This window comes from Aptenodytes patagonicus, chromosome 6 (genome assembly GCF_965638725.1).
Source record: "Aptenodytes patagonicus chromosome 6, bAptPat1.pri.cur, whole genome shotgun sequence".
Lineage (NCBI taxonomy): Eukaryota > Metazoa > Chordata > Aves > Sphenisciformes > Spheniscidae > Aptenodytes > Aptenodytes patagonicus.
This window is the reverse complement of record NC_134954.1, coordinates 51,730,734-51,749,462: the sequence shown is the minus strand read 5'-3', so window position 1 is coordinate 51,749,462 and position 18,729 is coordinate 51,730,734. Positions and strand designations below refer to the sequence as shown.

Here is an 18,729-nt window from a genome sequence, read left to right as displayed (position 1 = left end):
ATCTTGTAAAAAGGGTATTTGAAAAATGAAAAAGGAATGAGTACCTGAAACTGGGCAATATATTCTTTTTTGAGCATCCTGAGGATACCTGAGCCTAAGATAACTCAGGCTAACCTCCTTAACCTTGAGAATCTAAGTTGCATCACCAGACACTCGGCATACATGACAGAATATTCACTTAAGAGTAACATACACACAACAAAGTTTCACCTCACCACCATGGGCTGTAAGAAAATGAATTAGACTCTGAGCTGTTTTGGAACACAGAGCAGAAAAGCACATGACGTACAGACACAGAGGAAGGATGGGACAATTCAATTTTTTCAAGGATTTGAAGAAAAAATGCAATTCTATTCCATAGCAGCAGATAGTGCATTAAAAAAATAATCAAACTAAAGTTATGCAAACTTTCTTATACTTGAAGTGAGATAATTTACTATATGTTGTTATAAGCAAGATTGTGAAACACATAGAAGCATGATCGTCTAATTCTTCCACAATTTATTAATTTCCTTTGAAAATGATGAGAAAACAAGGAATGTAATTTAAGCATGCTGAAAGCAAACTATTTACACAAGATTGATACATAAATAGCTCTAATTCCTGCACTAACTTAAATTTGTCAGTTTCCAATTTAATTTTTCACATCAAAAATAAAACAGTGGGGGAACTGTTTTTAACTATTTTGATTTTACAACATGCAAACTAAATGCCTCAAATGTAAATGGAATAGCCTAAAACAGATGTTGTCAGATGAAAGTATTTACTTAACATCATTGCTTCAGTTTACTTCATGCATTTCATAAGACATTTTAATAATCAGATTCAATTTCATAATAACACCATGCCCTTCTCTCAAAAGCTTGGTATAAAGAATGCCTTAAAAGGAAAAACTGCATAACTGAAAGTAAAATTAATAAGGTTAAAAACTGGAACTTAAAAAGAAAGAGAAAAAACTAAATTGTGTAATGCTGAAAACCAGCCAAAACTTTTTATAAAGTTCTAGATGCCAGAAGAAAGCTATGCTTTAAGTAGCATTCTGCACTACTTCACCAGAAGCATTAAAACATTGAAACAACCATCCCTGCAAGTAAAACTGTAAATACTCCATTTTTAATTTTTTTTGTTTGGGGGTTTAGACTGTTTTACCTAACAGATGTTAGACCAAAGCCTCACCAGATAGCAGCAGAGGACAGGTAAGTTGTCACTTGGGCAACTATTTACCTTGAAAATTGTCAGCCAATTTTTTTGCCAAATTTAGAATAGCTAAATTACTTCAGCATGATAAAGACTTCAGGTTCTGGCAGGAATGGAATGAAGTCCCCACCACAAATAGCCAACCACTCCCACTCTCTATCAACTGGTATAAGTTGATCAACAGGCATGACTGTAAGCTTCAATGGCAGCAGGCAGATGAGTCCGTTAAGAAGCTGTGTATACTCCTGCAGAGGAGGAGCTGGGAAGAAAGATGTAGAAATGAAGACCTCAGTTTTGCACTGGCACTTTTGAGTCAACTCTTGAAAGGAATCCCTTTGACTTTATTCCAACTGTAGACCAACCTGGAAAACTGTTTGTAGGGTTTTTTTATTTTTAAATAAATGAATCTTCCAGTTGAGTGTGTCTGGGTTGATAAGCAGCAAAGTCCCTTCTCAAGCCAATGCTACTTTTTCTCAGGTCACCTGCTAGTTTCTTCAGATGCTACTGGAATAGTCAAAAGAAGTATCAAAAAAAATGCATCCAGCATCTTATAAAAAGTTAAGCAACCTAAATAAGACCTGGTAAAATTGCCTTTTTTCATTAAATAACCAATCCAAAACTGTGATTCAGTACATTAATAAATTAGCTGAGACACCATTAAAATTAGAGTTTGACTAACACTGTTAAGTCTCCTTTGTCTGGACAATGGCTTTAGGGGAAAAAAAAAAATCCAGTTAATTAAAAATTCTTTCAAATTGACAAAACTTACAGGATCAGAAACATGAAAACCAAGTTGGTACATTTCAGTACCCTGTATTTTTCCAAAAGGAGTGCTACTTTATATGAAATGTTTGAAGAAGAAATCTATAAACATGCTAATAAAAATAAATACCTTTCTTGAACAGGTAAGTTGCTGAAGAGTAATGTGAACTGTGCATGTAATAGCTCTTTTTGTTACACACAAGGTAGTGTTTTATTACAAACTGCCAACAAAAGGAGTAGACTACAGAGAGCTTTTTCAGGTTTAACTTCCTCTCAAGACCAGAAGACTGAAGCCAGAACACAGGTGAGAAAGATATCTCTTTGCCAGTGTTTAACATATAGATACTATTTGATAGAGCTTTTTGTTTTGAAAAGCAATGCTGAAGAAAGTTTCAGCTCTGACTAACCAATACCCTTCCCTTCTCCACCACAAGACAACACTAAGCACAATGAGGAGGAATATGAGCTCTAATAAACATTCGAAGATAAAACAAGCTCAGGCAAGACTTTTCAGAACAAATTCAGTGCAATGGAAGTCTCTGCATATGTACACCTGGTAAAGCGGACATTTTGGTAGAAGCATAATTACTGGACATTTTTCAAAGAAAACTGTACATTTACTGGACAAAGCTATTAGCTTTGTATTAGGGTTGTGATGACCTTCCATTACATAAAGAAAATGTATGACCTACGTAAAGACGTTTTTTCCTCTCACACACTCATGAGAACAGTAAAGAAGTCCTCTGCTGCCTACCTGGGAAGAACACCTCTCACGCAATGGGCTGTAGCTACCAAAATCTAAAACCTAACCCACAGTTTTCACAGCTACACCACTAACAGAGCAATCTATGTTATTTGGACTTCAGATAATTACCAACCATCTCTGACCCAAGACTAGGAATATGTTCTTTTTATTTGTGCCTCAGGTAGAAAAGTTTTGCTAAATGAAAACAGAAAATACAGCCCGACTGTATTTGTTATGGAAGGCAGTGCATTATCGGGGCTGGGGGGACAAAATACAGGGAAACCCTTCTTATCTTGCTTCAAAGCTTGTTGGTAGTTTACAGAAAAGAGGAATCGAGTAGACTCTCACCCTTTAGCTTTAACTTCTCTCATTCTGCTGTCCCTTCCACATACCTTCCTCTTTCAGTTTAAAACAAAACTGGTTTTCCTCATTGGCAGATCAGAAGAGCAATATATTTCTGACTGCAAAAAAGATTTTTATAATTTCATTATCTGCTTCTAATTGCATATTTATTCTTCAACCTGAAGAAAGGGTGCCATACCATATTGTAAGGGGTTATAAATAAGAAGGGGAGGAACATCACTGAAAAAGATTATCTCATACAACTTCGATATAGACAAAATACCAGATGCATATGGAAAAGACACTGAAGGTCAGTCAAGATAATTCAGTTTGATTCTGTTAGTTAGAAGCAGTTTCACATTGATCGTTACTTTGGAAAAGTGAGTTTCTTGTAACATAAAGGAGGGACCAATTAAATTCTCCCCATATTTAGGGGATGGCAGTTTTAATACCTTCCAGTCCATTTACTATTCCTAGACAAGTAGGAAAAATGTCACTATAAATCTCCACCCTATCTTTAATATAACCAGGTGTTTAATAGCTATTCACTTCAGGCAATAGTTTCTGCTATTCATCTACTGCTTCTGCCTATTTAATCACATTTCATATATCCCATTTACTCTCTTCCCTTCCCATGTGAAATTCCTCACAGGAAAATACACTGAAGGAATGCTTCAGGGAACTCCCTTGCATTTTATTATGAACCACCATTAAAACACGCTCAAGGACCATCAGTAGACAAACTAATACACACAGCAGGCTCAACTTCTTTTTCATGTGTCTTTTCTGTTGGTTCCTCTCTCCTTTTCCTCTCTATCTTTCTTCTCAAGTTTCTGCTATGTTACTCCGCAAGCAATAACACTAGCTACATGATCCTATACCAAATATAAATCTCAGAAATAAAGAAGTTCTCATCCTCCTTGTATTTCGTATTAGCCACAGGGCCCTTCTTCCAAGAGTTAGATTCTGACATCTGAGTTTAGCCGTATTATCATGCACAATACATGCTTTTTGTTACTGATGTCTATACCCCATGTCCTCATAGGTAACAAGGTGTGATGGAGACAAACCAAGGCTTTCTGTGGTCACTGAAAATAGAGAATTAAAGAATCAAGACTACCCAGCAGAGCAAGGGCTGTGAGCAGTACACTCATCCGTTTGGTGCGGTTGCCTACAAGCCAATGAAGAGCAGGCTTATCTAGGTCTGGGTAACTTTGCCTTGGTATGTCCATAATATAGAAGTCACTTCCAAAACAAAATGAACTAGAAAAACATCCCAGCTTATTATTTTAAATTCAGATTTTAGATTCCAAAGGGAAAGCAAGCTTCCTGACATAGACTATACCAATATCAATAACTATTTAAGTATTATAATCAGTAGGCTTTTGAAACAAACCCAATTCAGCAGGTCCTCTAGGCATTTTTCACTTAACATTGCATTCTTCTCAGATGCTTAAATAGGCATGCAATACAAAACATTTGTTTTACTTCAACATTTATGCTTCAGTATCTTAATGAACCAGAGCCTTGGATCACATGATTATAGTAAACCAGCAATTCCCAAGCTACTCTGTGCAACAGTTCCCTCTCAAATTACCTCTACTGCTCACTCTGCCCCTCATAACTACCCTGGGCACAACCCCGCAATGATGAAATTAAATGGCTTCTGGTACAGCAAAATGTCTTGAACCTCAATCATCTCTTATTCTTTCTTTCAGGTAGCTACGCACTGAAATTTGGAATGCACTGCATCAAATTTACCGAAAATAAACAGGCATGTTTATTTTTTCTCACATTAGAAACACCGATTTTAAGAAAACAGACTTTCTTCTCTGCTTACAGAGATAAAACACACTGTGAAGTTTATCATTAACAACTGTACATTCTGAAACATAATGCAAGTAAGTAGTACTGGAAATTCACATATGTTCTTAAGCACAGCCTCCATTTTGTTATTTACATGCTTGTTTCACTTCTGCTTACATGAGTTTTGTACATCGTAGATACACTGATATTAAATCAGTAGGAAACGAATTTAACAAAACAGTGGATGAGTAACAGCACCTCAGGGGGTCTGAAAATTTTCAGGGGAAAAAAAATTGTATCAACAGAAATATATAGATCTTCCATGAAAACTTCATCTATTCAGGATTGGGAAGAATGGGGTATGCTAATGACACTGCTGCCTTAGAAGAGTGGTAGTTGATAGTCAGATTTCCCCCTTCTCAATCTAGTATGCAGATCTTCTGTCTGGTAAGACTTATAAGCACTGATAAACATTGTATTAGAAGAGCTGTTAACTAATACGACCAGTTGGGAGTTACAGGAGCTTATACTAAAAGAAGTGAGGTGGGACTATGTTCTACCATTACAGTAGTTTCTAATGGAACAGTAGTTTCAAATAAAATCTGTCATCACTATGTTTAACCCACTGTATTTTGTAGGCTTCTGCAGCAAGACAATAATGTTACGATTATCACCATTTAAACCAACCACATGCAATAATAAAAAAAAAATTCTGCAAAAAGAGTAAAATAAATACCTGCAGGACTGCCAGCATTTTCTCCTTGATGCAGCTGAATACCAGCAGAATCTATAGAGTTTACTGTAACCGTCTGTAGATTTGGCAATTGAGCAGTGCTTAGACTAACTGGAGTTGATGTCAACCCCCCACCTGCTGCAACTTGACCAAGAGTGAGAGTCTGCACAGGGGTTAAAGTTATTTGTTGACCAGGTGCATTCTGAATTTGCAAGTTCTGCAAGTTCTGAACTCCTTGCACTTGAAATGTCTGCCAGGTTATCTGCCCAGAAGGGGTCACTGTTTGGGCCTGAATTAAAAAAGTTCCAGGATTCAGCTGCAGTTGAAGATTTTGAAGAGCCTGTTGAGATATACTTTGACTTGCTTGCACACCGTGGATTGTCTGTTGCGCAATACCTTGTACAATCTGGGCTTGACTGGTTGGCTGCTGAGACTCTTGAAGCTGTATGTGTTGTACAATTGGCTGTGCTGTGGAGACCTGAATATTCTGAGCCTGCGTGTCATCAGAGACTGATGTCTGGATGTAATTTCCCTGAAGATCAGAACTATGAACTTGACCACTGGTTGTGGTCAAGTTGTTTGCATTTTGTTCCAATATACTTGAACTGTCTATGGTAACGGGCAATTGTGATGAAGATGATGTTGGCACAAATAAGTCATTATCAGTGGCGCTTTCTGTAATTTCAGGAGAAACTTGCTCACCAGTCCTTTCAGAAGTATCTGAACTATCCATGGCCTGTCCAGTATTTATCAAGTGCCCATCTGCATTAATGCCTGCTGTCATGGTTTGAGAACCACTGCCAAGTCCCAGAGAATCTAGATCAACACTATTGATGGGTACAAAAGTAATATTTCCTGGCAGTCCAAGAGGGACGTTAGCAACTACTTGTGCTTGGCCAGGGAAAGACGAACCACCAATTGCAACTCCCTGAACCTGGACTTGACCAGACTGTGATAAGATATTCTGAATATTAGCTGAAGGTGTTCCAGAGGCAATGATGGTTTGATTAGAGCCAGGAATTATCTGAATTTGACCAGTTTCTTGGTTTATACTGCTATTATCAGAAGAGGCTGCAAAGCCAAGTTGAACCTGCTGACCATCCGCTGTCTGGATCTGGGGTATTACTTGGTATTGTACGTTAGACACTGTACCATTCGACGAATCTGATCCTGGTGCAACAGAAAAGATTTGTTGATTTTGCAAACTCTGAATAGGAAGGACATACTGCCCACTTGAAGTTACTGTGGCAGCACCTGGAATCTGTACTATATTACCAGCTTCATCCTTTATAGTGGCAGGAGCTGCAGACAAGACCTCCCATCTATTTGGAGTTCCTGTTAATTGCACAGAAGCCAAATCCCCTGTCTGAATAAAAAGAAAAAAAGAAAAGACAAAATTAAAACAAGAGACATACAGACTATATGCTAGAACAGTCATGCAATTCAACACTAGAGATTGATACACTACTGGAAAACATGCAATGCAGCCCATATGAACAACAGCAACTGGATTAGAACTATGAAATACAGATTTTGTAAGTGAGCTAATGCCTAAGTCAGGGTAACCAACCTGTGGGTCGTGAGCTGCATGTTGCTCGTGAGCAGGCCAAACGCAGCTCCTGTGCCATGGCTACGTCAGGCGACCAGCAGCAGGGTTATTCTGGTGTGGGGGCTGCTGGGTAATCCAAATCCCTGGCTGTGGGAAGAAGGGAGCTGGCAGGGGCTGCTGGAGCTGTCATCACCAGGTTACCCTGGGACTCAGCAATGCTCTTTACCTAGCCCAGCACCTATCGCACAGAAGTGGAGGAATCACCGTGAAGCCAGTGTCGCCTGTATCTCCTGAAGCTCCACTGCCTTTTGACTCTGTGTTATATATGGTATAGGTGTGCATGTTCTGACTCTCAGCAGTACAGAGAGTGTTAAGAGGTGACTTAGTCACATGGCTGGAAAGATTGGATAGCCTCAGTTTAAGTTATGCATAATACAAAATCCTAGTATTTATAAGCTTGTATGGGTTACTGTTTCACTAGGGAAGAAGGCTTCTAAACTAAGGACTTTTACACTGAAATCACAGTTGGATTAGTCATATGTATCTGTTGGGGGGGGCGGGATCTATCTTCATTAAGTTGGAACAATAGAAAAGGTCAATGTTTCAGAACAGACCCCCGGATGGTTAAAGATTAAAGAACCTAAGGACTGATGTGGTATGCTTTTGTTTCTTATTCAGTAAAGAAAAGGTAAATTGCACTTACCTTTCTTTACCAAAGCAAGCTTTTTCAGAATAGAGTATTAAGAATTAGATTTAACATCCTGCAATGCTTAGCACAGATTTGTGTAGTCAACCAACTTGGTATTGTAAATAACCATCAATCTAAAAAAGATATAGTTAAGTTTCTTCTTATCTGTTTTACGGCACTACAGTAAACCAATGGAATAACTTAATATTTAGCAACAAACAAGTAACTTGTCTTACAACTCATTCAGCTCTGTGGAACAAATTTTGTCTCTTTGGCAGAGTCCACAGGACACAAAGAAAAGCTCTAGTTTGTCCTTCTGCACTGATCCTGTGCTCACTCCTGGTAGGGAAGTTACTGGAGCATATCGCAGCTTCCTTCTGATGCTGCGCTCCGACTTCCTTTAGAATAAAACCTGGATATGCAAAATACAGCACACAGCTTATTCTTCTCTAACATGGCATTGAGACTTAACCAGCCTGAATGAATCCTGCGGCATGCATCCGAGTGAATTTAGTCCACAGTGTAGGCTGGGACTCTGCTAGTTTCACTTTCTTACCCTATTCCGAGCTGCAACACTAAAATGTTTACATGTACAAGAAAAATACTCTATTTAAATCTGAGTACTTATTAAAAAAAAAAATAGTTTTACTGTGGTTGACAAGCTTCATTTCCAATAAGGAAACACACATCTTGGTTCTAAATTCCTCTCAAGAGCTGTACAAATAATAATTGCGAATAAAAAAAGAATGCTAGCCTTCTTTTTCCCCTCAAAAGATATATATAATCTTTCAGGTAGTTTATTAGTAAATAGATGCAGCATCACCAGAACAAAACTAATTTTATGGCCTTAATGCTTCAAGGATCAGAAAGAGAAAAAGAAGTAATGGTAATTTCATTTTATTATTTTATTTTCCTCTTATACCGATTAGCCTTTCATTTAAAGAACATATTTAAACCCTTTAGTCTTTCAAGCTTATAATTTATGAGATTAGCAAAAATTATGCAATATTCCATATCACACCATCTTATCTAGAAAAAGGCAAAAAATTCCATTTTCCTCTGCTACCACATTAGCTTTATACTCGTGTTTAATACTGTTTACACATAGATACCAGTTGCTGAAATGCTGCTAAGAAAGTTCATAACTACTCAATTCACTAGTATATAAATACTTATTAACTGAAGGTTTTATAGAGTATAAAAAGACCCAAAAAAGTCGTAGGTAAACATCAGTCAGAAAATACCAAAAGCAAAAATATGACTGTTATGTGTTTAACGTGTGTCATTATAAAATGAATGTATAATACAATGTGCTGATAGTATCTGTTAGAACAAGAGAGAAAGAAAAAGTAATGGGAACCATTACAAGTCTGATATAATTTCTCACTGATTTAAGACTACGTACAAGCAAATGCTGACTGTTCAGGCTATAACTGGACTGACCTAACACGCAATGTCTATGTCTACTCATACGTTAATACATGAGTATCCTTCATGATATGGAAATGACCTACGTTATTCTTCTCCTCCCCAAACATATGTTGATTTCCATATCGCCATTCAATGGCCTTTGCCCTTTTCATGTTGGGCACACATCTCTCTTCACCTTTTCATGATCTGGTGAAATTTTCCCTCAAATCCTGTTCTGTAAGGGTTTTAGCTCAATAGAGCCACTCTTTTAGCACATGCACTTATCAGTCCATGGAGGAGTTCAGGGCATAGTACATGAAATGCCTGTTATTCACACGTTGCTCTTAGAGCTGGCTATATCAGACACTACCAGATGAATCATGAGGAGGGAGGGGCAAAAAGAGGGTGAGGCTTTCAAGAAACTGTCTGGCAGCTATCAAAATTACTAGTATTAAAGCATGAAAAAACCCTGTATGGTAAAGAGTATTTGAGGATGATCTCTAACCTCAACTGGTCATCAACTTGTCATAACAAGCTTGAATGTTATACCCTTTCTCAAAGTCTGCTGAGCTAATAGGACATTTCTTGGTCTCCTTTTCCTACTAAAAAGAGTAGTAACCTTTCACTGCATCCTCAAGCAATCAAGCATTGTTGTAGTAACTCCAAGTTCTACCACTGATATATGAGCAGCAACTTCTACAGCCCACTCGCTTACTGATCTTTACAGTGCAGTCCTAACAGACCAGTTTGTTTGCTGTCTCTCAGCCATCCGTGAAAAATACTTAGAGGGTAGAGATAAAGCAACAGTTCTTTTCCTTATCAACTGATACTCAGACAGCAGCTATTTGGAACCTGCTCCTTTAAGAGAAGGCTGGACAGTTGCAATCCAAGGGCTCTGTGTCAAGAGGAAGGGACAAAGATCTGAGGAAAGTTTAGCATTAGCACTACTCAGCCAAGGAGGAGAGAACAGGAAGCATCGGGGAGTTCACTGGAAGCAGTATCAGGAAACAAGAGAAAGAGACAGAAACAGAGCAAAGAGAGTAGCTGGCACAAGGCACGGGAAGAATTAAAATCAAATGATAGGTCCACCTGAAGAAAGGTCAAGTACCACCAAAGAGTGGAAGCAACAACCACTGTTCAGCCTGTCTTTTGATTCTTTAATAAGCCTTGTATAATTTTCAGCAGGTGAAACAAAGAGATCTCTCTGAGCTGAAATTCTCATCCCTGAAGAATGAGGGGTCATGATAAATAAAAATCTAATAATCGCCTTGTTCAATTTGTTTAGAGAAAATTAAAGCAACATTAAGTCAAATGTGGAAGGAGTTAAGAGAAACACATACAGAAGATAAAATACCTTTAAAAAGTAATCTAAACCACGTTGAGGGATGGGACTTGGGTTGAAAAAATAAAACATCCTGCACCAAAGTAAAATTGGAAAGGCAAGAAACATCCCTGTAAGAACTAGTAGATGTTGTAGGCACCTGCATTTCAACATGTCAAATGTGAACAACTGGACACGTGCCATTAGCCATCAGTATTTTATTGCTAAAGAACTACCAAACATTCATCTGTGCCGGTCTATTGTGGACTGCTTTTTGCCACACTTTTCAGAAAGTCACTTTTGCCCCATTTAGTCCTGGAGCAAAAGCATCAGCAGAATGAGCAGAGGTGGACAGATAATGAGTCACGAGCTCCTGAACATTTAAAAATCACATACCTAATGAAGAAGATTGGCCACTACCTCATCCAAATTGTTGTTTTATGAAAGAGTTAGGGCTCTAATGCATGAGTTTAATACCATGTGTTTACCAAGCTACAGTAAACTATCTGTGCATTCTTCAGTCATTACAAATATAAGATAAAATGCACTTGCTTCAACTCTTTCATTAAGGTATGAGCTAATACATTCTATCTTGTATTTGCCATAGGTTAAAAACACCTTCAACATCAGTCACTGTGGTTCAGCTGACACAAAGCTGCTTGTTAAGGCAAATTAATTCTGTTGCATGTTTCAGCCCTCTGCCAATGAAGCCACTCAATTCAGAGAAACACATTTGCCCAAATCAGAAGTTTAGAGAATCAAAGAATGTTTCAGGGAAAAAGTATTATCTGGGGCTGCTTAAAATGTTATTTTAAAAGACAATTGCAATCTGGTGAAACATATCTAATATTTAATTGTGTCTCATTTAAGGAATGTCTACATCTTTTTGCTTGAGATGGACAACTGGACCCAAAACTTTAATAGCTTGTTTTTAATCAGCAGAAGTTCAGAACCTGTCTAAATTAAGACAATACAATGTCCCTGACATTAGTAGAAACAAGAAAGCTGCAGTATAAAGGAATGAGACATAGCAACAAGGAGACATTTTTAACTAGACTGTATGTAACTTCATTTGTTTATCAATTATTAATCCATACATGTGTATTAATCTCTATATAACTGCATGCCAAATTAGAATTTTGCATAGAAGTTTGTGTGAAATGATTCATTTTCCTTGTGCCTTCAACTCAGGTGCTGAAGGCTCTACCAAATCATAAAGAAGGGCAAGAAAGAGGACCTGGGGCCAGTCAGCCTCAACTTGATGAAGGCAATGATTGCCTTCAACTTGGGAAGGCAATAGAGCAAAAAAATCTTGGGGAAAAAAAAAACCTTCAAATAACCTTGGGGGGGGGGGGGGGGGAGAAGGTCATCAGAAGTAGTCAGCCTAGACTTAGGAAGGGGAAACAGTGCTTCATTAACTAACCTGACAACCTTCTATGATGAGACGACTGGCTTGGTAGATGGGATTAGGCAGGGGATATTATTTATCACTACTTTAGTCAGGCTTTTGGCTCTGTCCCCCGTAACATAAGAAAAAACTTTTGTTTTTACCATAAAGGTGATCAAACACTGGAACAGGCTGCCTAGCGAGGTTGTGGAGTCTCCACCCTTGGAGATATTCAAAACCCACTGGACACAGTCCTGAGCAACCTGCTCTTGTTGACCATGGTTTGAGCAAGGGGGTTGGACCAGATACTCTCCAAAGATCCTTACCAGCCTCAACGGTTCTATGAAATCTTAACACTTCTTACTAATGTTTAAATATCAGAGAGACAACTTTTGGTTTTATGCTGTCTTTAAATATGGAAATGTTTTAAAACATATATTTTCTTACTTTCTCTAAAACTGTAAAGAAAAATAAACCAAAATTTTTTAAGAACATCCTTAAAGCACCCGTAAAAGAACTTCTATACTTGGTTTTGATCCAGCACTAGGAAGACATAATTGGAATGTGAAAATCAAAGAACATTTTAAAAGGTGAGCTTCTGGACAGCAGCAGAGGAAACATACTGTTAGGCAGTACATTCTACCTGAAACTTCTCTGTTTTGCAGAAGTATAAAACAGAGAGAAGCAAGACAATCCCAGGCAGACTTTTCTACGGTGGCTGAACACATTCTGGTGCATCTGTTCACGTCCAGAAACTTAGCATCAGGAAGCTATATTATCACCCATAAAGGAGAAAATGGATGTCAGAATAACTTTGAGCTTCCTCAAAACCATCATATAGGCCAGAGAACTGAGAAGTATGGATAACTGACACATGGCATTCATCCATATTTTTGCCTAGCGGAAAACATGAAACTTAAAATGTCTTCATAATTCTCTATCCTATCAGCGCTATTACTATTTCCACCTAAACTGAGGTTAAGCTAGTTGCACATCAGATGGTTAAAGTAATGTTCTGAGGCATAAACAAACTGATATTCCAGATTTTCATTAAGTTCTGTGAAGCACTGATACTCAATTCTAAAGCTCAAGATATGCCAAAGCAGTCTTATAACACTCCAACCTTTATTTGTAAAAGATACAAACAAATGCTTTGTCTACAGCAGAGAAACGATACCTTCCCCACATTGCTAATTATTAACCTCTCCAAATGTTTTCCACATATTGGTGGTAAGCAACAACACAAATAAATCATCCCCCCCTGCTTTTTTTTTTTTTTTTTTTTTTTTTTTTTAAAAACTAAAGAGTCAGTGCAGCCTGCAGCGCACTAGATACAACTACATACCACACTTGGGGCAGTCATCTCTGACAGCTCCCATGCTTTGGCAGCTGTCAGAGCCAACAGTTTTCTCAGCCAGCCTGCCACTTTTCTCAATTCACCCGCCTTCCAGTCCTCCCACCCCACACTCCCATCAGTCTTGCACAGTATCCTCACCTAGCCCAGCCATGCCCAGCAGCACAACCATAAGAATGGCCCTTGGGAGCGTGACAGTCTAAGACAGCATCTTTAGCTTTACGTTGCAATGAAGTAAGAGAACATAAACAACTGGTTATCATCTCAACTTTGTAGCTTCTTAAACAATCATCTGATCATGCAACAACCACACAACTGACCATCAAGACTTTGTTGGACTTAAATTTTAGAATGTTTCCTCTTTTGTTTTCTCCCCTCTGCCACCTTCTGCTTTGCTTTTCTTTTTCACCTAATGCTAAAATCTTTGCAGATGTTTAAACTGGAATGAAACCAGAGTATTTATAACTAAATGAAAAAGAATCCTAAATATGAAAGTTCAAAGTAGAATTATTAGTCAATGATAAACAGTGAAAAAGCAAGACCCAAACTAAAACTTCTCAGACTTTAAATTCCCAAGAGAGGGAAAGACATCCAGAGAGGTCAAAACATATGAGCTGTCATTCTCGGTCAGGCAGTAGTGCATACAATCCCAGCAAGGCTTTCATACATACCAGCAGGCAGCAATATTCAAGGGGAAGTTTCCATGGCAAGCATTTGAACCAACCATGGACGCAGCAGTGTGGCAACCGAGGAAAAGGTTCTCAGGTAAGCAAGCCACAAACTCAAGGCCATCTACATTAAAACCAAACACTGGCAGGCAAAACACAAAGCACTGGTGTGTTGGATGATCGTAGGCAGAATAAATCACGGTGTCAAAGCCTAAGCTGAAAGACTGCAATCTCCATCAACGCACAAAGACGAGATCAGCAGTAATGCCTGCTAGCATTTTGTCATCCAAAAGTAAATATAGCTCTAACCAGAATCCTGGGCCGAGCTGAAAACCTTGTGGACTAGAGAGCCTGCCCAGTTCATTGACAGGATGGAAGGGAGAAGAGGGTTGAGTTTAGTTCCATCAACTGTCTTCTTCACTTTCTTTCCATACCAAGCAGTTGCCACATGCATTAGTCTTTTTATTTCCACGCTAATCCTTTCAGTGGCATCCACTCAAACAGCAGGCTTGGATTCAGATACCAACATAGAATCATAGAATAATTTCAGTTGGAAAGGACCTCTGAAGGTCACCTGGTCCAACCCCTGGACTCAAAGCAGGGGCAACTAGATCACAGCAAACACAATCACATTTGCTCCAGCTCTTCCCCAAATCCCAGACACGCAATATTCCCTGCACTCCTATGGGAGTTTTGTTGCTGCTGTTGGTTTTAAATCATACTCCTGGTCTCTTGGGGAGCAGCTGCAGCATACCATTTCAGCCAGGAAAGCAGTGTGCAATAACTGGCTAGCCTAGCATACTGGCTCCAGCCCTGCCAGTTCCTACCAAGCGACTGTCAGTAAAGCATTAACAAAATAACCCCCAAAACACAGCACCGCTATCCTTATACATGCAAGCTCTTCAAATGCTTCTAAAAGGAAACACCTAGTTTAACTTCTACTATCCATGTATATGGCTTGAGAGTTCTACCAAACGTTCAGCAGTCAGAACTGCAGTTCAGGTATAGAAGATACTGGGAAAAGACTGCCTCCCCATCGCTACGTTAGGCACCATCACTCATACACAGATATCAAACTGATTCATCTATACTCCTGGGAAAGGGATGAGCATCACAAACCCCAGGAAGACAGTATGTCTGTGTCTATGCATATAGATTCCATTTTCCATATGAGTTATGAGGTACCTACAATTTAAGCCTTTTTAGCTCCTCCCTCCTTCTTCCACCCCCCAATAAGGGGGACCCCCCACTCAGGGGACCAGAAAAAAAGAAATCTTTATTGCACTAAATCCCTTTTGGCATTCTGTTTTTCACAAGGAATATATTTCAGGGACTTTAGTCCCTCCCCTCCCTTTATTAAAGTCATCTTAATTAACTCCAGTGTCTAGTTTAGCTACTGTAGGTATCTCCTCCAGTTTATATTTAGTTTCCACCCAAAATATTCTGAATCATTCAAGAGCTATGTTGTAGGAGTGTAAAAATTACCAGAATGCTATAACCTAACTCACAGCAGATATGTAGGAGGGGCCTATCTGCATGTATGAAAAGTAGTGAGTGAGTTTATATTCATATTTAGTTTTAACTAAGATTTTGGCTTCTCTTGAATTGCTTCCGCCTTGCCCTGAAAAGCCCCTTATACATCAACATAACAACAGATGAATTTAACAGGAATAAAGAAGTGCTATTTCAAAACTGCTTTGCCCATTTTGAACTATCAGGAACCATTTGTCCTGTACTAGCACTCCAGTACCCCGTCAGACCTAGCACTGCTCATGCTAAGTGATCAACCCATCCTCAAGATGCACAATTCCAGCTTTAAAATGAGAACAACCTGAAGGTGGATATAGGAAAGCAAGCCATCATTTAAGCATCATTCATTTTTCAGTGTGTATGTTTATGCAAGAGAAAGAGCCAACATTCTACTTTTCAGCACTGTATGCATCTGGTATTATGAAACAAATTTTAGAGGTATCAGGCACTTAATGTCTAGAAAGATTTTTAAAAGTGTACTGCTTAAGAAAATAAACAGGTTCAACAGAAAGGACACTTGAAAAGGAGTCAGAATCTTAATATATTTTCGAGCTCTGCCATTAGTCTACAACCTGCTGCATGACCTCAGACAACTATTTTGCTGCAGCTTCCCTTTATGTAAAGTAAGCGGAAATGTACAGACAAAAAGTATTTTAAAGTGTAGCACTCGAGTATTTAGTAAACTTAACATCATCATTAACATTTTGACATGTGTTAAAAGCTTGCCAAAGCCACTTCATCCACCAGTACAACGCTTTGCAGTTTTTTTTTGTTTGCAGAATCCTAAAAACATACCAGACTGTTGTACAGCAAGTTTAAAACCAAGACTTGCTTTAAAAGCAAAAAAGGAGCTTTTTTTGCTTGTTTTAAAACCCTTTTTGTAAAAAAAAAAAAAAAAAAAAAGAAAAATATTAGAGGTAATATATGAGATTTCCCAAGGACTAAGGCCAAAAAATACTTCATCATGCCATTTTAAAAGGTATTTTGGAACTCCCTTTTAATATACCGATATTTTTAGGTATCGGTTATTTAGAAATGCCCCGTCTCTTTTAACTTTACGAGCAGATGTCAACAAGGGAGTTTAGCTAGACCAATTAAGGAACATACGAGTTTCCATTAGGCTTTTGTTATGTAGATGGTTAAACTAGCTTCAACAAGAATACATTTCTAGTCTGCAAGATCCATCTCATAACACAAGGTCCCAAGGTCATCAAGACTCCTTTCAGAGCCGACAGCGCATGAGAGATAAGGGCAGAAATTCAGTTTGCAATACGAGGGACTGCACGATAACTGCACCTAGAAAAAACAGCATTGATACAGGAAGCAGCTTTTCACCACCGCGTTCGCTTCTAAACAGCCATTTTACTTCTAACTACATCCTTCCCTACAGCCATCCTTCATTTTGTGTTCCTGCCTGGGCGCGCGGTTCCAGGCTGACAGCTACGGCGAGGATACCGGGGGTGCGCTCAGGTGGAGGTGAGATGCCTCCCAGCCTCGCCGGGTGCCGAGCGAGCCGCTCCGGTGCCAGGGCCGGGGGAAGGAGATTTCCCCCGCCTCCCCCCGTTTTTGAAAGTAAATGAAGGCGCCGCTCCCAAAGGCGGGGGAGGGGGGAGCTAGGCTCCCTCCTCCTCCCGGGAGCCCGGCTCCTCCTGGAGAGGCAGGGGAGCCCGGGGACCCCTCTCCTGGCAGGTCGGCCCTGCTATCGTCCCTCCCCCCGGGCGGGCAGTGCCGTGTGTCCCGTCCCTCCCCCCGGGCGGGCGGGCTGGCTGGCTGTGCTGTCTCTCCCCCCGGCAGGCCGTGCGAGAGCGGCGGGGCGGGCACTCACCGCTCCGGCAGAGTGAGAGGCAGCGGCGGCGGCGGCGGCCTCATCCTCCTCCGGCGACGGCGGGCCGATCTTGCTGCAGGTGGCCGCCAGCAGAGCGAGCGGTGACGGCTGAGCGTCCTACCCACAATGGGCGGGTTCAGGGAGAGAAAGTGGGTGGCGGTTAGTGCGGGACAGCGACCGGGCTCCTCGCAGACGCGCACACAGGAAGCGGCGGCGGCGGCACCGGCTCCCGCACCCGCTCACAACGTGTCACCCGGGGGAGGGGGGGAAAGGGCCCGGCCGGGCCTGCGCTTACCTGGGGGGCGGCCGCCCCGGCGGAGGCCGAGGCGGCGCCGTTGCCGTGCTGGAGATACTCGCTGTGGCTGCTGCTGTCCACGTCTAAGGCAGCCATTTCCTCTTGTTTCACGGGCTTCTCGGGAGCTGCGGGCACAGCGGGGAGGGGGAGGGGAGAGTCACTGACGGGAGCGATCACCCCCCTCCCTCCCTCTCCCTCCCTCCCTCTCCCCCCCCCTAACCCCAGCGCTCCCCCCGCCCTCCCGCACGGAGCCCTCCTCCTCCTCCTCCTCCTCCTCCCCGTGCTGCTGCCCCTGCCCCTCTTCTCCCTCCTCCCCCTGCTCCTCCTGCTGCTGCTCTCAGTGCCGCTCTCGCCTCGCTCGCACACGGACGCTCCGGGGCCGGAGCGGGGAAGCGCAGGGCCGGAGCAGGAGCAGGGAGCCCCGCGGGGCGGCTCGGTCGGTGCGTACGTACCGGTCATGGTGTGAGTGCGAGCGGCCGGCTGGCTGGCTGGCTGGGCGGGAGGCAGGCAGGCAGGCTGGCTGGCTCGCACACAGGCCCTGCTGGCTGGGGCTAGGCGGCTGCCGCCGGGGACATGCTTATTGTGCTCACGGGCTGAAGCGGCGGCGGCGGCCCGAGCCTACTCCGGGGTTTTTTTTCCTATTTTGATTGACGGTGCGGGAAAGCCGAAAGGTGGGGCTTGCAGCGGGAGAGGGGGCCCGGCCGACACCGCCGCCCGCCCGCCCGCCTGCCAGCCCGGAACTCCCGCCTACGCCCGCGCGCGCGCGCTCATTGGCTGCGCCCCGCCGCTGCCGCCGCTCGCACTGGCCGCCCGGTCTGCCAGTCACCCACCAGGGGCGGGGGGGCGCCTCATGCCGAGGCGGCTTCCTGTTTGCCAGGGCTTGTGCGAGGAACAATGAGCGGGAGCCGCCGAGAGCCCGCGGCCTGCACCGGCCCGGGCCCGCGCGGCCCCCGCGCCGCGGGGAGGCGGCCCCGCCAACGCGCTCCCGCGCCGGGGCGACGCGGCCCGCGGGGCCTGGCCGCCCGCCCGCGCCGCAGGGGTCAGCGCAGAGGCACAGCTGCGCGGCGGCGCTCTTCTTCCCCCCCTCCCCCCCCCCGTACCCCCCCCCCCCCCGTCC

The 18,729-nt window shown here is 42.0% G+C and overlaps 1 protein-coding gene across 2 annotated transcripts in view; it reads right to left on the bottom strand.

The window, feature by feature from the left end:
• The window catches only part of SP3 (Sp3 transcription factor), a 35,827-nt gene extending 17,496 nt beyond the window's left edge, over positions 1–18,331 (bottom strand). The window contains exons 1-5 of one of the 2 annotated variants that reach the window (XM_076342594.1): positions 18,065–18,331; positions 17,613–17,737; positions 17,318–17,434; positions 6,861–6,951; positions 5,589–6,755 (exon numbers count right to left, since the gene is read on the bottom strand). In XM_076342594.1, the coding sequence (XP_076198709.1) occupies positions 5,589–6,755; positions 6,861–6,951; positions 17,318–17,434; positions 17,613–17,737; positions 18,065–18,071 (1,507 nt within the window). In that variant the 5' untranslated portion in view covers positions 18,072–18,331. Of the gene's footprint in view, positions 1–5,588; positions 6,952–17,317; positions 17,435–17,612; positions 17,738–18,064 lie in introns of both variants that reach the window. The other variant, XM_076342593.1, reaches the window with a different exon arrangement.
• Positions 18,332–18,729: the final 398 nt, after the last annotated feature.